General features: G+C 38.8%; 1 protein-coding gene across 1 annotated transcript in view; it reads right to left on the bottom strand.

Moving 5' to 3' along the window:
* Positions 1-359: 359 nt before the first annotated feature.
* Positions 360-17,969, bottom strand: part of KCNH1 (potassium voltage-gated channel subfamily H member 1) — a 501,591-nt gene continuing 483,981 nt past the window's right edge. The window contains exon 11 of the mRNA XM_089677806.1: positions 360-16,755. Within this exon, the coding sequence (XP_089533932.1) occupies positions 15,916-16,755 (840 nt within the window). The 3' untranslated portion in view covers positions 360-15,915. The remainder of the gene's footprint in view (positions 16,756-17,969) is intronic.

The raw sequence follows: 17,969 nt of genomic DNA, 5'->3' as shown, positions 1-17,969 counted from the left end.
AGCTTGGTTGGGATCTCTAGAAAAGTCATTGCCCAGGTGACTGTCTCTAGTTCCAATAATTTTGGAGTCACTGACACAGAAAATGAAGTAGATACTCTGGTTTTGTTGTTTTTGGAGTCACTGACCCAGAACACAGAATTTGAGTATCTACTTCAGTTTCTATATCAGTGACTCCAAAAACAACAAAACCAGAGGATCAGTAAAATGGAAAATAGAATGTGCAGAAGAAAATTAGTAAAGTCTCTTATGTTATTTTCCTGATGGAGTATCTTTAACATGAATTCAAGCATCATTTGATATGGCCTCTTGTCTCATACATCCTTCGGAAACTGAACAAACCACACTGGCAATGCTTTGGATTTTGTACAAAACAAGATTTATTTCCCATGTGCAAATCTATACACACTTGTACATATTCTCCATGCTTTTGACCAGCCATATAACCATTTTCAATGTAAATATCACACAAGCAGCTTCAGTGTATAAAATATTGTATTACTATCATAAATAAAATTAAACTTTTGTTTTTAAGTTTAATATATTTACAAATTTTATTTGTGCTTGTTTAAAAATACCAGCATGGAAATTGAACACATATGTATGTATTTACTGGAACGTTCGGAAATAGGAGACTAACAAATGATCTGGGGCATCAAGGGCCCTTGACGTGTGAGAAAATCACACTGGGCCTCAAGTACATATAAGTCTGAAAGGAGCACTCTGAAGGTTGTCCTTAGGAACCAGGAACTTCCTTCTTTCTGGAGAAGATTTTAACAGTAATGGGAGAAATTGATTGGCTCATCGCCAAAATGGTCATTGATGGCCAAAGCAAACAATTAATGTCAGAACTGCAGGATGTAAGACTGAAGGAAGCAACTAGCTGTGATGGCCAGCAAGAGTGTTTTCTTTAGACGCCTATCATCATAAGGCCAAACTATCTTTTAGATACCTGCAGTTATGGAACCTCCTACTGGACATATTTAGCCAAGGCAGACATCTATATGCCAAGTGCAGTAACACACAAGGACTAATCACAATCATTTTCCATTGGTCTGATGTCAGCGAACCACAGTCTGATTGACTCCTACAGGTTACTGCACATTGGACATTAACAGTTTGCTTTGCACCGCATTACTCAGTAGGCCACCATTGTCTAGAAATGTCTTTATGTCCTGGTCCATAATTCACCCTGTCAGATGTTCAGTGGTCACAAAAACAGACACAACAGAGATGCCAGGAGTGGTTGTAACAGCCAAACAGACATACTACAGAATTCAACAAAGCCACATTTAGAAGCACATTCAGAAGTATATCACCCATGCCTTATGTTCTAGAAAGACGGTGACACTAAACTCTGGTTTAAAAAAAAATGTAAACATTAATTCTTAACTCAAAAAAGTTCCTTCTATTGCTCGCAACCTCCTCCATAACTCTAAATTCCTATTTATGTTGCTGTGATTGGACTTCCTGTTAGAGGGTGGCTATGTTCATTCTCCATGGTCCCATTGTATGGAGGAACGTAGCCACCCTCTTTTTTCTTATGGGATTTGTAATGTGGTTTATTGCTATGGACAAATGTCAATAATCAATTTATGCCCTGTAATTTTTTAATCAGACACAAAATATTCCACATGCTTTTTACAAATATTGTAGTCACATGCCTGTAAATGTCATATCAATTGGACACGTGTGTCTCTGATTCTATCTATCTATCTATCTATCTATCTATCTATCTATCTATCTATCTATCTATCTATCTATCCTTCCTTCAGTATAACTAGAGGGGAAATTCCTCAAAACTATAATCTACTGGAAAATAGAATACCCTAAGTAAAGTTTCAGAACATAATTACTATTTTAAAATATTGAAGGTCATTGATAATTACGCTCGGTTCACACTGCTGCAACCCCATTGTCATGCAATTGTCAGTGCGAATATGCAGTGTGAGGTGTCTATGACATGCAAGTTGCACGAACGTCGCATCAAAGTAGTGCAGGAACCTTTTTAAATGTGGCTTTGACTTGATTCGCATTGGTTGGAAAGGCTGCAATTAAAATAAATGATTTTTCAATTGTTGTGCGACTTTATGTGTCACAATTCGCTTGCAAAGTCACGGCAGAGATGAGCGAGATTGAGAGTTTTCATTTCCCTGCAATTTCAGCAAAAATAGGGAGAATTTTGGATAATGCACTGACAATCAATAATGCGAATGCAAAAAAATAAATTTTACGTGCTGTAGTTGGTTTTAAAAAAAGTTGCAATGGGTTAAATGGCAATTACACTGCAAAAAACAACCCCTCACTAGACTTATTCTCAAAAAATGATAAAAGAGTAAAATGCACAAAAAAAGAAGTACAATGGACACCAAGGGCCCATTCACACCAGTAGTATGTAGATTGCGCAACCACTGATGTAAACTGTGAAGGAGTTGTGCAATGCCTTGTAATGACGTATAGCACCGTTTTTTGTTTGTCTTTGTACATTTAATAAAATCTTAGAAAATAACATTTGATTCGTCTTTATGTAGTATGTTGCAACATGGTGTGCTGAAAAAAAATCTCTATGTATTGGGGGCGGATTTTATATACTAAAAATCACATGGGCAGCACAGTGGCTAAATGGTCAGCACTTGCGCCTGGCAGTACTAGGGTCGTTGGTTCAAATCCCAACCACAGCACCGCCTGCCTGGAGTTTGCATGTTCTCCCTGTGCCTGCGTGGGTTTCCTCCGGGTACTCCGGTTTCCTCCCACGCTCCAAAGACATGCTGGTAGGTTAATTGGATCCTGTCTAAACTGGCCCTAATATGTGTATGTATGAATGTAAGTTAGGGACCTTAGATTGTACACCCTCTGAGGGTTAGGGACTGATGTGAATGTACAATATATATGTAAAGCGCTGCGTAAATTGATGGCGCTATATAAGTACCTGAAATAAATAAATAGTGGTCTGAGAACAGAAATAAGATAAAGTGCCTGGGTGCTGTACACATATAGGTACTATAGACAGACTCACAGTGGTTGATGCACTTTCCAAATACAAGGGACTAATAAAGTAATGCAATTTTATTGCATGCCCAATATTTCGGCGGGACAACCCACTTTTATCAAGAAAACCAGCAATAGTGATCACATATCATTTAATACCCATAGCACTTGTAAATCCTTTTCACTGTACATGATAGCTCCACCCACAGTGAAAAATATCAAATATGGTTACCACCAATTTACTAACCCAAACAACAAATCATAAATATTAATGGTTGCGTTGATAAAGGGGGGCTGTAGCCAAAATGTCTATTGTTAGTTCCTCATGTCAAGTCCTGAGAGTGCCTCGACCACTGTGAGTCATATTTCTACATTTTGGATCATTTGAACTTTTTCTATGAAAAAAGGAACTCGATACCATCGTGAGCTTCCAGCAGAGGTATGTACAACATAATAGAATGATTCCATTACAAATATCTGAAACTGGAGAGAAAATATGTATGTGTATCTACTTTCAGTGTGCCATAATTTTCAGAGTATTTTGACAACTTTTTCGTTTTATAAGGGCTACTTTGACTTCAGGCGGTGACCATAAATAGTGAAGTGTTTTTGTGCAGCCAGTGGATGATTCACAGACTTAAATCTATCACTCACGAAGAATCTTAAGGCAAAATACTGTTTTTTTTATTGCAAAAGTCTTTCTCTCGAGATGATTTAATGTTCAGTGTAAAGAATGGCACAATGCAAGATTCATAGCTGCCAACACAAAACATTGGATATAATTGGTGCCGCTGGGTTCGTCTAAGACCTGTTATTTCATTTGCTTAGCAAAGAATCAAGAGTTAGATAAATCAGTGACTTCTTCTCTGTGGCATTAGAGGAACATTCCACTTCAAAACGATTTCAAGAAGTTGAAAGTCTCTATCATGGGGTAGAAAAGCTCCAGTTACTGTATATTGTTTGTTTTGGTCATTGGTATTCTGTGAAAATCAACTAGCACAATGTAAATTGGAGACCCCAATGGTATTTCTGTTTGCTGATGGTGAGGACACCAAGGTGATGGTGGGTTACTTCTTTAGGGATGAAACATTTTAAATTTTTTAACGAGAACCCATAATTCTTTAGAGTTCCTCTTTATTAAATTTTTTTATTTTATACATTTTTAACTGTTTTTTATTTTTGAAACTTTTTATATAACATCTTTGCTGAAGTGAGAGCACAACAGGAGTTGCTTCTTTTCAGGCACTCTTTCTCTATATCACGGTCAAACACAAGGCCCGTGGGCTGAATCTGGCCCACCAGGCCATTTCAAGTGGCTCTTGCACCTCTCCTGCAGCTGTGGCACTCCCCTCGTCTCTCCCACCTTCTCTCAGTGGCAGCAGAGAGGAGGACAGATCTCGACAAGATCCTGTGCTTCTCTGTGAAGCTGTGGAGAGTCTCATCTCTGTCCCCCTGTCTCAGCAGCTGGCAGCAGAGAGGAAGACGGAACTCCTTGCAGATTCTGTGCCTCTCTCTGCAGCTGCAGCACCCCGTCATCTCCATCTCCCCTGGTCTCAGCATTCAGCAGATTTCAGCTGCTGATTTCAGCCCTCCTCTAGTCCTTCTCTAGACCCTGCACTTTCTGCTTCCCAGCTGCACCCCCAGCGTCTTCCCAGCAGCAGCACAAGGTAAAGGGGTGCACTGTGATGTAAGGAGAGGGCGGGGGGACTCTTGATTTCCTATGCTGAGAGGTTCTTGACATCTGATGTAAGGGAGGGGTACTCTGCACATCTAGTCTTACAGATACAACCGGCCCTTTGAGGGCAACCATAATACTGATGCTGCCGACGATGAAATTGAGTTTAACATTCCTACTCTAAATAGGTGATACCAAAGGATGAGGACTTCCTAGACTAAATAGATTACATATCAGCAGCATACTATAATGTTTCTAATCTGACTTTATTGTAAAGTCGCCATTCAATGTTTTGGGACCACACAGAGTCCCCTTCATCAGGTAGTGTGCTGAAACTAAGCTGTTAAGTAACAAAAAAAAAGAAAGAATGGCCAAAAAAGCATGGTTACATTTTATGTTATACTATTATGCTGGATCTGAATATCGGATGCATTGTGATCAACAATAAGCTCATCAAGCCTTGGAGCTCCACATTATCATTACATGACCTTTATCTTTGCTTTGTGCCAGAGTTGGCTAAAAAGTTGTGGTGAGTCCAGAGACCATGGGCAGATCTCACCTCTCTGGGTACAGAGGACACATTTTAATATGAGATTTTCCCTCTTACAGTGAAGCTGTGGGGTTGTTTTGTAAGTTGGCCATAGATCACATTCTTGGTTTAGCTTCAGGAAACCTGAGTATTCCCAAAAGCTGGGAGCTCTATTTTGCAAGTATCAACCACAGCTTATGTGACTGATCTCTGGCCATCAGCTCCTGTCCCTTGGGTGTTTATATTAGCAAATGAGAGAAGTTTGAATTTTTCTGGAAGTAAACGTAATCTCTGGCTTTAAAGCCAGACCCAATTGATAAACAATTTAATGTTGCAGCTTATCAGCCCTTAAATGTGACTTTTTTCCTACCTGTGATTCTGCCAGTAACACACTTCCTATACGACTGACAACGCTCACTCAGTGTACTGTATCTATGGAGGAGCAGCATTATCACCCTTGATTAGGAACTACAGAACACCTCTCCTTCTCCTCTCATGCATACCATGGGGAGTGTTCTGTTGTCCATAGAGAGAACTAGGAACAATGCTTACTGATAGGAGTGCAGCAGAAGCAGAGAACACGGGAAGAAAAGTGCTCACTGGATTTTTGTCAGTACCAACAGCTATTTTTTTGCACTTTTCAAACAGATATAACAAATTGCTTTTCAATGGCCTTTATTATTATGGGTTATATACATCTTAACCTCCCTGGCGGTATTCCCGAGTGTAGCTCGGGGTAAAATTTTAGTACCAAGAGCGGAAACCCCGAGCTACACTCGGGCTTACCATGCGGCGTTGCTCAGGGAGTCCCTGCAGCGCTTACCTTGTCCTTCGCTCCCGCGATGTGTCCCCTGCAGCATCCCCGGCCATCTCCTCCGGCCGATGCCGGCATCCGACTTCTGTGTTCCGGTCCCTGGGACGTATGGGCGCCGGAACCGGCGGCAAATTTGAAATGTAAAAAAAATGTCATTTTTTTAAAAATGATTATTATATAGTAAAACATTGCTGTTTCAATGCATTTCACATACATTTTGTCCCTACTGCTTTGTCCTGTGCCCTGCCTACATCTTTCTGCCTGGAAACTTAGAAAAGTCCATGGCGTCCAAAAAGCGTCCCTTTAGGTCAAAAGCGGTTTTAGACCGGCTAGAGAACAGCGATAGTAAATTAGAACCACTTGCAGAATTGAGTGATAATGATTCGTGGGGAAATTCGTCATCAGACACTGAAAACGATTTTGCGACTTTGCTCAGCGATGTGAGAATTTGCCTCTGTATTTCAAATTTCAGTGTTTTTGGTTTGATTATATTATTGAATTAAATTTATTACTATTATATTATTATTATTTATGATTATTAATTAAATTCTAATTTATGATTTTGTGTTTCAAATTGTAACATACCCGGGATGTTTTTTAGACTCTTGTTCGGACAGATTTCAGTGAGTTATTCCTAAAAATTACAGGCCTACAATAAAAAACTACATATTTCCATGCAAAAAAATGGTACCACTTTCAGCACCAAAAATTGGAAATAATCATACCGCCAGGGAGGTTAATGCACATTTTTTATTATTACATGTTTTAAAAACCTTGCTTCTGTGTAAAGTTTTATAAAAGGGGCTGCCATATCTGTCCATTACCTAGGCAATCCATACTTTGTACTTAGAAGTGCTGCACAATGCCTTACTGCTTACTCTTCTTAGTGCAAATCTTTGGACTTGATTATAGACACAAAAAACTTTTTATAAAATGAAATGTTTATCTTCTGTCCTGAGCTAAATAATCTAACTAGTAAAGAGAAATTTCTTTTTACAATGTATCATTAGGGATGATACCTACCAATGCTATTTTTAAAAATAAGTATTGAAGTGGGATGTTTCTTTTTTAAATTTGAATAATCTAACCACTATCTATGATATGCAGATAACCACAAGTGGCAAGAACATTCACAACTCCCTACACAAGGTGTAGAAGTCCAAATATCGAACAGTAAGTAAAAATGTAAAAACCATGACAAAAGCTATTGTCACAATAGCCCTAAATGTGAACATATTGAAAATTCACATTCATTTCCCTTTAAGTAGTAAATATTCAAGGTAGGGTACGGCCTGGTTCACACTAGTGCGATTTCAGAAGCAACTTCAGTCGCATAGAATCGCAAGACAAGGGAAATCACATTGTTTTTAAAGATGTTCGTTCACATCAATGCAAATCAGTACGGTGCAATTTTGGAAAAGGTTCTGTACTACTTTTGTGAGATTCCAGTGTGATTTTGGCCCCATAGAATATACAGACTTTATCAAAATTGCATCCATGTAGCACTACATAATCGCACTGAGGTTCAATGCACATTGAGCATTTTAATAATGCTGGTAATGTTAGCTGTGTAAAGTCACATTAAAAACGAGTTTTTCAGCATTTTTTGTGTTTTTGCATTAGCTGCGTTTTTTCGCGTTTTTTTTTGCATTTGCGGTTTTTAACAGGTTTTTTTTGAGCAAACAAAAAATTTTTTTTATGTTTAAAAAAACTTCCAAAAACGCTGGTTTTCTGTGATTTACCGCATTAGAGTGTTTTTACTGCTAAAAAAACTCATCTAGAAAACAACTAGTTCCGGTGTTTTTTTCAGCCAAAAATTGCTGATCAGAGTCTATGTGTGCATGGACACATAGGATAACATGCTGGGGAGTTTACTGGCTGTAGAAAAAACGTCAAGCCAAAAACAGCCGCTGTAAAAACGTCCCATGTGCATGAGGACTGAAGGTCAAGATCATATCGCAGCAGCGTGGACCTAGCCTAAAGGCTGTAATTATCGGTAAGGCATGGTCATTTTCATATTTGAACCACTGTGTAATTGAGAAATGTTGCTACCAGGGGAAGGCTGACAACTCATGGGGTTGCCCACACTCAAACCACACTCAAAAAAGAGTATGAAAGGTACCAGGGGCATCTCATGGGGCCCCCCTACTGACCCCTACTGACCCTACTGAATGGTCAGTCTGCCCCTGGTTGCTACTAACCTATAACTGTGGGGTTTGCAACAAGTGGTAAAGGTTTTTTTTCTTTCTTTCTTTTTTAACTTGTATGGCATCAGTATGTTCCACAAAGTTTTATAATTCAGGGAAACAAAATAAATGGAAGGAAACCAAAGCTTTTTGCATAACAGAAAATGGGGTCAGTTTACAAAAGGATCGCTCCAATGAAAATATATTTGGTATATGGGTGGACTCTGGTGAGACTGACTTTCCACTGACTTTTGGTAACTCTTGGAGGTGAAATGTTTAGTCTGTTTCTTTAAGATTCAACTAAAATCTTATAAGCAAGATGTATCCACAGGCCCTTTCTGGCCTAAAGCTTCACAATGAGAATATCGGATGAATGATGGTCCTTTTTTTTGCATGCTAGTTTTATATCAAAAATTGTGAGGTTACTAAAATTACAAAAATGCTCGTATGACAGAATACAACTTCGGAAGTGATGTAATGTATTGTATTGCAATGTATTCTTTTGTTTCTGAGCATGCGCGGTCTTGGTTTCTTGATTTTTACAGATTAATACTGTACTGATTAAATGAAAATCATTTGTTCTGGTATCTTACAAGAAAACATTTTGTGCTCTTCAATTCAGATAATTTTGCATGAACTGTCGTGATCGGCTCTCGAAGCTGTTATACTAATGATCAGATTATTGGATGATTGCTTACAAAGTGGTATTTTTCATCCGATTTTCTCATTGTGTGTACTAGGCATGAGATGCTGATGCTTACTCAGTTTCAACCAAAATCCTATAAGCAAGGTTTAAACACAGACCTTCCTATCCTAAGATGTCAATTCTTACTCTGCTTGTAGAGTTGTCACCATTATCTGCATGCTTCCAGACTAGACCACAAGCATTCCGCCAATGCACAGTGGATGGTACATTCTGCCACAATTACCACTGTAAACTGTCATGTTTAGCAATAGGTGGAGCATGCACACATGCATAGGAAGTTCATTCAAAGAGCCTACAGTGTGTACAGTACTGGGATAGTATTTTATAACAAAACAAATAAGGCAAGCCTTTACCTTTTTTTTTACTAACAATGCTCTATAAATCAAAATATTTGTCTGTAAGTTTTAGTTCTTTCTCAAAATGAATGTCCAGACGAAACTTTTTTTTCCCGCTTTCTGTCTGATAAAATTGTTGTCACTGTGACATTAAGAGGAAAGGTGACTAACAAAGTCACGAATAGCAGTAAAAACCTGATGGGGGGTTTCAGTTCCCCCCATTACTCTATTCAAAACTATAAAAAAGAGATTTGCACAGACATATATTTTAAGTATTGGCTTAGAACCTACAAGACCAGATTTACATAACGCTACAAGAATTCTAAGATCAAATGCACTTTGAATTCTATGGACCAGCACGGGACAGTATGGCCTTTTTGGCCGTTACTGTTTCATCACTGTTTCAATTGCAAATAATAATAAAAAAACAATAACAATAAAAATAAAGAAAAGCTTGATATGGGCCTTTGTTCATTGTTGGATCATATTCAAATAATTCTGGGGAAAGCTGAGGTGTCAGTCTATTTACACTCAGATACCTAACATACATACAATTGTTTACAGTCTTCACAACACCCCATATGTCACACAAACAGGAACAAGGGATAACATTACAAACAAGATATATTCAAGTACTCTAGTTGTCAGTTACATAGACAAATGCAAATGGGACATGAAAATCAAATACACGCTGCTTCAACAGCACAATAAATTTTTGTTTGGTATCTGATAAAAAGCCACTTTGAGTCCCTGCAGAAGAAACTCCATATTGCAAGGTTGGCTGGACAGGGACTTCAGTTAAATATCACCCTAGAGAAATGCCACCATACATATATTTACACAATATATACTAGTATATACAGTCTTTATAATAAGTTTTATTTTTGAATAGTGCTGTAGGAAAATATTTTTCAGGCACATTGAGTCCCTGCCCCATAGAGCTTACAATCTAATATCTGGTGCCTGATGCACAAAGGTATAAAGTGACTCAACAAACATCAAGGGGCTGATATGAGACTTTAACAAACTGACATTGCTTAAATGATTCCTCGGCCTAATTATGAAATTTATCTCTTTCCAAGTGGCCTCTGAATTCAGATGCAAGTTGTGTCTTGACATGTTTGCACAGTGTGATTATCAAAGTTTTGCCAAATGTTTTGGGACTAGCCTTTCTAGTTGGCCGTCAGTTATAGCTATCAGTCACGAAATGATAGGTAGAAGAATTCTGCTATCTGTTACACAGAAGAAGTTTCCAAGGGATCACTTGCATCTGTATACAGAAACAGTGTAATTACAAGAGAAAAACTTCAAGTTTATCACCTTGAGCATCAAGAGAATCAGATAGGACATGATTAGTTAACGTTTTCTGTCAAGGGACAGAATATGTTTGTCCCTGATCCACAGACATCAGTTCTGAGATTGCTCATCTCAATATACTGTATATTGGAAGTAGGAAGAAGGACAGGAAGGAAAGAAGAAAAAATACATTTGAAAAAGGATAGGAAGAAAAGAAAGAAGAAAGGAGGGCAGGAAAGATGGGAAAAAGACATGTAGGTAGGTAGGAAGGAAAAATGGATATTTCTTCATGGCCATGGTCACCTCATCTTGAGCTCTGGTCCCTTTTTGATTACCAAATCTAAAAAAGAAGCTTTCGCTGGTAGATCTTTGGTATTTTTTAATTGTTTTTCTATACACATAATTTTCATCTGGCACTAAAGACAGACAGATATAAGTTGAAATAAATTAACCAAACAAAATTAAAAATAAAGGCAAATGGAAACCGTAAAAGACATATTGCAAAAAAAATAAAACATTACATAAAAGTATACTCATGCCACAACTGTAAAGACCTAATGATGGGATATTGTAGGAACCCAGGTGTGGCAGATGTTGGAAAGTCGTTCAAGATGGCATATCACGCAATACGAGATCCGCTAATGGAAATCGTTATTCTGGAGAGAAACGAGAGAACAGAAAATGGTATTCTGGGGAGCAAAACAGCAGATGTCAGAGAAAAGCAATTCCGTTGATTGAGAGCCAACGGGTAAAGCTTGTCTTCCCCAGTAAAAGGAAACCACTTGCCAAAGACAATAAGGCTCAACGTTTGTTGTGTCATCCTTCACATCCCTGAAGCCGCATTGGACAGAGGAAACAATATATATAAGGAGAACTTTCTTTTTCCCTGCTTATTGTCTTACAATTTGTCACACTGTGTTGTCAGGTCAAATGTTTTATGTTGTGATTAATACCTTACAGTACTAGCTCCTGTCATCTGTGCAAAACACATCTAGCATCCCTGAAAGTAAATTCTCTAGAACTATATATTATTATTATTGTTATAGGTCTACAAAGTGGAGTTAGTTTTACAGTTCTTTTATGCGTTTTATATACAATCACCAATCGGTTGGACTTTAAAGTGAAAAATAGCATTATGATCTTTTATGAGGTTTGGATGATAGAATATCTATATATATCTATAATATATTTTCATTTTTAAAATGACAAATATAAACCGATCTGAAGGGGAAACTGAATAAGACATATATTGGGTGTACATTAAATAGGGGAACATAAGATATCAAAATATAAGTATCTGTTCAGAAAAGTAAATTAAATGCATCATAAAAATATAGCCTGAATGTCACAATATATTTCACTATAGTACCATTCCAACTGTTATGATTAGTTGAAAGAAAACAGTACAGATTTACAGTTCTTTAAATGGTTTGGCAACTCAAATTTGATGTTTCAGGTGAAGCTGCATAGTGGAATCACCCACTGAGAAGAAAGTGGAATCTGGGGGGGGGGGGGGATAGTGTCAAACTGGCGGCCCTCCAGCTGTTGCCAAACTACAAGTCCCATGAGGCATTGCAAGATTGACAGCTACAAGCATGATTCGCAAAGGCAAAGACATGATGGGACTGGTCGTTTCACAACAGCTGGAGGGCCACCAGTTTTACACCCCTGCACTAGGGGGATAGTGGAATCACCCACTAGGGGTATAGTGGAATCAACCACTAGGGGGATAGTGGAATCACCCAGGAGGGATTCTCTAGAAAATGCATGTAAAAGGATGTCTACACAAAATGACTACAAGACGCCGAGTCAATCTTGTCTCTTGCTATGTCTCCTCTGTAATATAAAACAAAAGAGATATCCATCAAGGAAAGTAAGACAACCCTCATAACATCATCAGCATTTGGGAAGGCTTGGGAGAGGATTCTTTGAATGTTTCACCAGGGGCAAGGGGCTTAAAGGTGGCTAACATGCTCCGTTTAAGGTAATCAGCCATAAACCCTGAAATCCATTCTCCACCCTGGTACTATTAGTGCAGGAAAACCCATTAACACATTTTGTCCCTTAATCCAAGCACCCTCCCAGTGTTGTAGAGGTTTATCGGGTTTATCGGGATACTCACAGTATCACCAGCCACTGGGATACAGCCCATATCCCTGGTGTCCTTGGCTACTGCTGTCACAGGAAACCTGTAGTTAAAAAGAATGGAGGCAGCTGTTGCTGACCTCTATTTCTGAAAATTCAAGTTCCCTAAATGACATGCTGATCTAAAGACTTCATTACTTTTGAGAACTGAAGAAAGACAAAAATATGGTGGACAAAATAAAACATAAAATTGGCAGATTAGACTCTGTAAACATGGATCATGTAAATGGCCAGCTGAAATACTTTTGAAAAGTACATTGATCTCTATTCAGTGGCATAACTACAAATCAGCATTAGTCAATTAGCCAAAGGTTGGATGCACATTGGCAGGCTTGAGCTGCAACACCTGTAACCAACCCTTGAGACCTGAAGCTTACATATATAAATATGGGAATTAAATGTTACCCTTGCTGCCAGCAGAAGTGTAGTGAATATAGTGACTACGTCACAGTAAATAGGTAATGTGTGTGCCAAGATTCCTAGCTCTTGTGCAGTGACATCACTGGCCTCAGAAATATTGTGGGTGAACGTCCTGCAAGAGGCGCCAAGAGGTTCAACCTAAAACACTGTTTTTACAGAGGCAGACATACAATGTGTGCACACTATGAAAATACATAAAGGCTGTTTGGGACTTAATGTGGTTGTAAACCTCAGACATGAAACAAGAACAAAGCATATCCCTGCATAGTGTGTACTTGTCTCAATCCAGAGCACTAAGTGTCATTTCTGTCCACTGCCTCATTTCACTGCTATCTTTATGAGTAATTTTAACAAGTTTTCCTGACACCAGGAGAAAAATGGTAACGGGAGGGCACAACCTGTGATTGACAGCCTCAACTCTGTACCTGTGTAAAGGGGGTGTGTCCCTTCCCTCCAGTCAGCTCTCAAAACTCTCCTCGCGGATGTAACTTTAGCCCTCCTCCTTCTGCTTTTCAGAGCTGGAAGATACTGTGTAAATTCTGCACTTTGAATGAATGTGGAAAAGACAACTGTAGTTACAAAGGTACAACTTATGTAAGAGGATTTGTGTCAACTCTGTGTATCACCCGAGGCCAGTCACTTCACTGGGTATAGGTAAGGGTTCACAACCACTTTAAGGGCTAATACTTGACAGATGTGGATCAGGATGGGACCTGTATTGGCAGTCACAAAGACCTAAAAACTCCCAATCTAGAGTGGTGGACAACTAGGTATATACAGAAAAGTGTCTGTACTTAGGCAGTATTCGAATGGGGGGGTCAAAACAATGTTCCAGCACAGGAGACCTTTATTGACTTGTCCACCACTGTGCTTACATTACGAAATGGATGAGGGGTGAAACTGACCTTAGTTTCTGTTTGGATACTAAAGGTAAAAACCTACACACTAAATAAGCTGATTTGTAATTTAAATAATTAAAATCTAAATTCACCCTGTAAGAAAAATGTTGTGTACTATAGAGGAAACTGTAGACTTTACCAATTGTGTTATCTGCAGCTGAGTCTGTGGAATGAAGTACTAACAACCTTCGACATGCATGAACACAGCATTCCAAAGACAGATGTACTGAATAGGCAAAAAGTGTCTATGGTTCCCTGGTGACAGCAAGCAAAAATGACTACTAGGTCCAAGTGGATATAACAATACCTCATAGAAGAATTTAAGAAGAATGTAAGTAATAAATATTATTTACAAAGTAATTTCACCGCCCTATCTTACATTATTACATCTGTCAAAAAGGTGGAATTGGCCTTAAATTAAGGACAACTCCAACACTGTTTTACAGAACCAAATAAATATGAAACCAACATAAAGGATAATGTAATGGCCATAATATGACCACCATGCGTATTGGAAGACTTATCACACAGCATGTAATGATGTGTACTCATTTACGGCATCAGCATGATTTAAAAAATATCCAGGTAATTAAATGGCTGTATTACTTGGGTTAACAAATGCAAGTAAGTGTTATAAACAAAGTCATGCATTCTGTGTGAAATGCAAGGGATACATTTCTTTCATTGCAAAATCTGTGATAATCTTTTGCTAGGACTGTCGGTGATGCCGTACGCTATTGCTGACTTTAGATAGTTCCTGGAGGTCAGAGTTTCAAAAAAACACTCTTGACCTATTGGCTGAGCCAGGTACTAAGGTGCTAAGTGTTTTCATTTTTTTCCATAAAATTTGACTATATGTCTACATAAACAGAAGGGACTCTATAAAAGAAAAAAATAAGTTATGCTATTTTTGCTCTTAAAGTGTATATCAAGGCAAAAAAATGTTTGTTTGTTTTTTGCTTCTGCATGATGTATAGGGAATGGTTAAGTCCCCTGTTAGGTTATTTTTTCTTTTGCTGTATGTGTTCCATTGGAGAGAATATTTTCCACTTCTTTTTCCAGAAACACAGCGGAAAGCAGAAGTAGATCTCTCCAAAGCAAGGGGGGGGGGTCTCTTCACCATTGGAAGATTTCTCCTCACCTCCTGTTACTGTGATCAGGAAAAATTAGAAGAGTGAATCTCTCCAGTGGGGACGTAGACAAAAAAAACCTGACAGAGGGTCTAACCCTTCCACAATCTATCTAAACAAAAAAAAATGCTTTACATACACTTTAAACTTTGCTGTGCATTTTAAGAATTCATTAAAATAAATACAAATGTTGTCTATATATTGTGACATTCAGCAAATGGTTTTGCAAGCTCATTATAAAGGTAGCAGCTATGAAAATGTCTGATACAGTCCTACCATCTTGCCCATTCCTCAAAGTGGACAAAAGTGAAAAATCAGTTACATAAGGCATGCTTTTGGGAAGAAACATCACAAAAGGAACTTCCCAATATTCTGATATAAAGGTGCAACAGCCCCTCTCTTTTGCCTTTTCTTCAATCGCCAATGTCTCATATTCTGACTTAAATGACTGGAGAAATGCATCCTTTGTTTGTTGGCTCTTCTCCCTGTCATCTGTTCCTGGGTCATAGTGATATGTGCGAAATTCCTTTGAAATAGAAATCACATAGAAACTGATATTCAGTGGACAAAGGATAAAACTAGACCAACCAAATGTTTTCTGCAGCCCACTTTCAGCTGCCGCTGGAACATGCAATTGAAAACAGTTCTTTACTCCCCAGGAACATGCTGGTCATCTATGGGTGAAAAACACCCTAAAACAAACTTCCAATTAGAACTTAAAGTTCTAGGCAACTTGAAAATGTTGAGAAAGGGGCACATACTTCCTGTAGAATTTTTGATATTTCTCAGGCAGTCTTAGCTGGATCCAAATATGTCTCTCTCTGACTCTGGAGACTGGGGCCTTGATATTTCAAAGATTTCTTGGGGAGACTGGGAGCATCTTCTTGAAGCTAATATCCTTAGAATTTCAGCAAGCTGTTTTTCAATATTGATCATTTTTGAGTTCAAGGCTTTAATATCTTCTTTTAATTCATGCTTCACCTCTAACACTGTAGCTTGGAGAGTCTGTTCTGGAATGGGATAAAAAGTGTGTTTAACCTCTGTCTGTACAGGACTTCGATCCTGGGGGCTTCTAGTCTCCCCAACACTGTCCAAGCGTAAATCACTTTTTGTAATGCCACTGTCACATGAATCTGTCTTCTTTAAAGTAGCCTCCCCTGAGGGTTTAGTTCTGTCAGGCAGTATTTCCATAGACTCCGCCTTAGCCACTTTGTTCCAATCCTCCCCTTTCCCACATGCATCTCTAAACCTTGCCCACCCTTTCCGCTTCACCAGCTCCCCGGGCACTTTACCTCCAGCCGTTTCGGATACTGGAGCATGTAGCTTGGCACGGTCTGACACTCCAGAGGTGGACGCCGCTTGGAATGATGTTGGCGTGGCAGGACTTTCTGTGACCGTAACCAGACTGGCTTTTATGGTGTTGCGTACAGAATGTTCCACCAGTATGTTGCCTTTCTCAATGTCGTTGGGATCTCTTCCTCTCTCCGCTGCAAGGCGGGCTTCTTTCTGCTGGCGGAATCTCTGAAATAGTCGCCGGACGGGATGGTCGGGTGGGAGGATCAATGGGGCTTCATTTTTGCTTTTCATCCACTCTTCTTCCTCTCTTTTCACATCACTGATCTTCCGGAACACTATCTGAAAGACATTCAAAGCATTCACTCTTTATTATTGTCAATGAAAAGCATTTGTTTTTGTTGATTTCAAAGAAGAACCAAAAGAGGTGGAAGACAATTTAATATCTATAGGCACAATAATGTATGGGAATGTCTAAAGCAACCTTTCTTAACCAGGGTTCTGGGGAACCATGGGGTTTCTACAGAGATTGCTAGTGGTTCCTTTGATCAATGAGCCATCTCTCTCAGATAAGTAACCACTGGCACTAATTAGCTATCTGTAAGGAAGGCCATTATTCCCACTAATTCCCACATCAACGTAAGTAGACTTCATACCACTGACCACCAATGTAAGTGGAGTTCTTCCAACTGACCACCAATGAAGGTGAAGTTCTTCCCACTGACAATCAATATAAGTGCAATTCTTTCAAATGACCACCAGTTTAAGAAGGCCCTTCCCTCAGTAACCCCCCTGGACTGTGCAGGGTGGCTAAAAAGAAGAGCAAGGGTGGACCTTCTCCCACTGTCCACCAATGTAACTGGGTCCTTCTTCACTGAAAATGCTAGTTTCCGGGCTGAGTATGCCTTCAATAAATTACAAATCAAAGCATTGAACATCTGAACTCTGGATCTTCATTACTATTCCAGGTCAGTGACTCAGAAACTGCTGAAGCTAGAGAGTCAGCATGACAGCCAAGTAACTTATCATTTTCAGAAGGAGGGGCTAGCAATGGCAGATTCCATGTTTCCTTCATGAGATATTTTATTTAGACAACATCCAAGAATTGTACATACACTTTTTATTTTACATTTTCCTTTTTAAGATTCAGCCACGATGAGTATCCTTTTCCTTACTTATACAGGACATAAATATGACTGTTCAGGAAAGCACAGGGAAGCAAATGTTTCTTTATTAGCAGATAGTGATGAAGGTTTTATTTCCCATGATGCTAAGGAAATGGTCATCCATGTCCGCAATTAATGAGTTTGTGCTATTGTTAGATTACAGTAGTGGAGTGATGTTTCCCACAAGGGGGATTTGGGAGATCAGACTCAGCAGTAATGTTACAGTTCCAATATTAGGTGGTTTAATGGACTTCTTGGCTCTTTTGGACAATGTTTTTTTTCTATGTGAGGTTTTAACTATAGCTTGGTGATGTGAAAAAAAATAAAAGTGTAAGGTTACTGTACACAGAAATAAAAAAAAATGTTCAATGTAAATGAATTTAACCATTT

This window comes from Staurois parvus, unplaced genomic scaffold (genome assembly GCF_062004578.1).
Source record: "Staurois parvus isolate SC_StPar_1 unplaced genomic scaffold, SC_StPar_1.0 ptg000192l, whole genome shotgun sequence".
Taxonomy (NCBI): domain Eukaryota; kingdom Metazoa; phylum Chordata; class Amphibia; order Anura; family Ranidae; genus Staurois; species Staurois parvus.
Note: the sequence above shows the minus strand (reverse complement) of the source record. Positions and strands in the feature narration are given on the sequence as shown.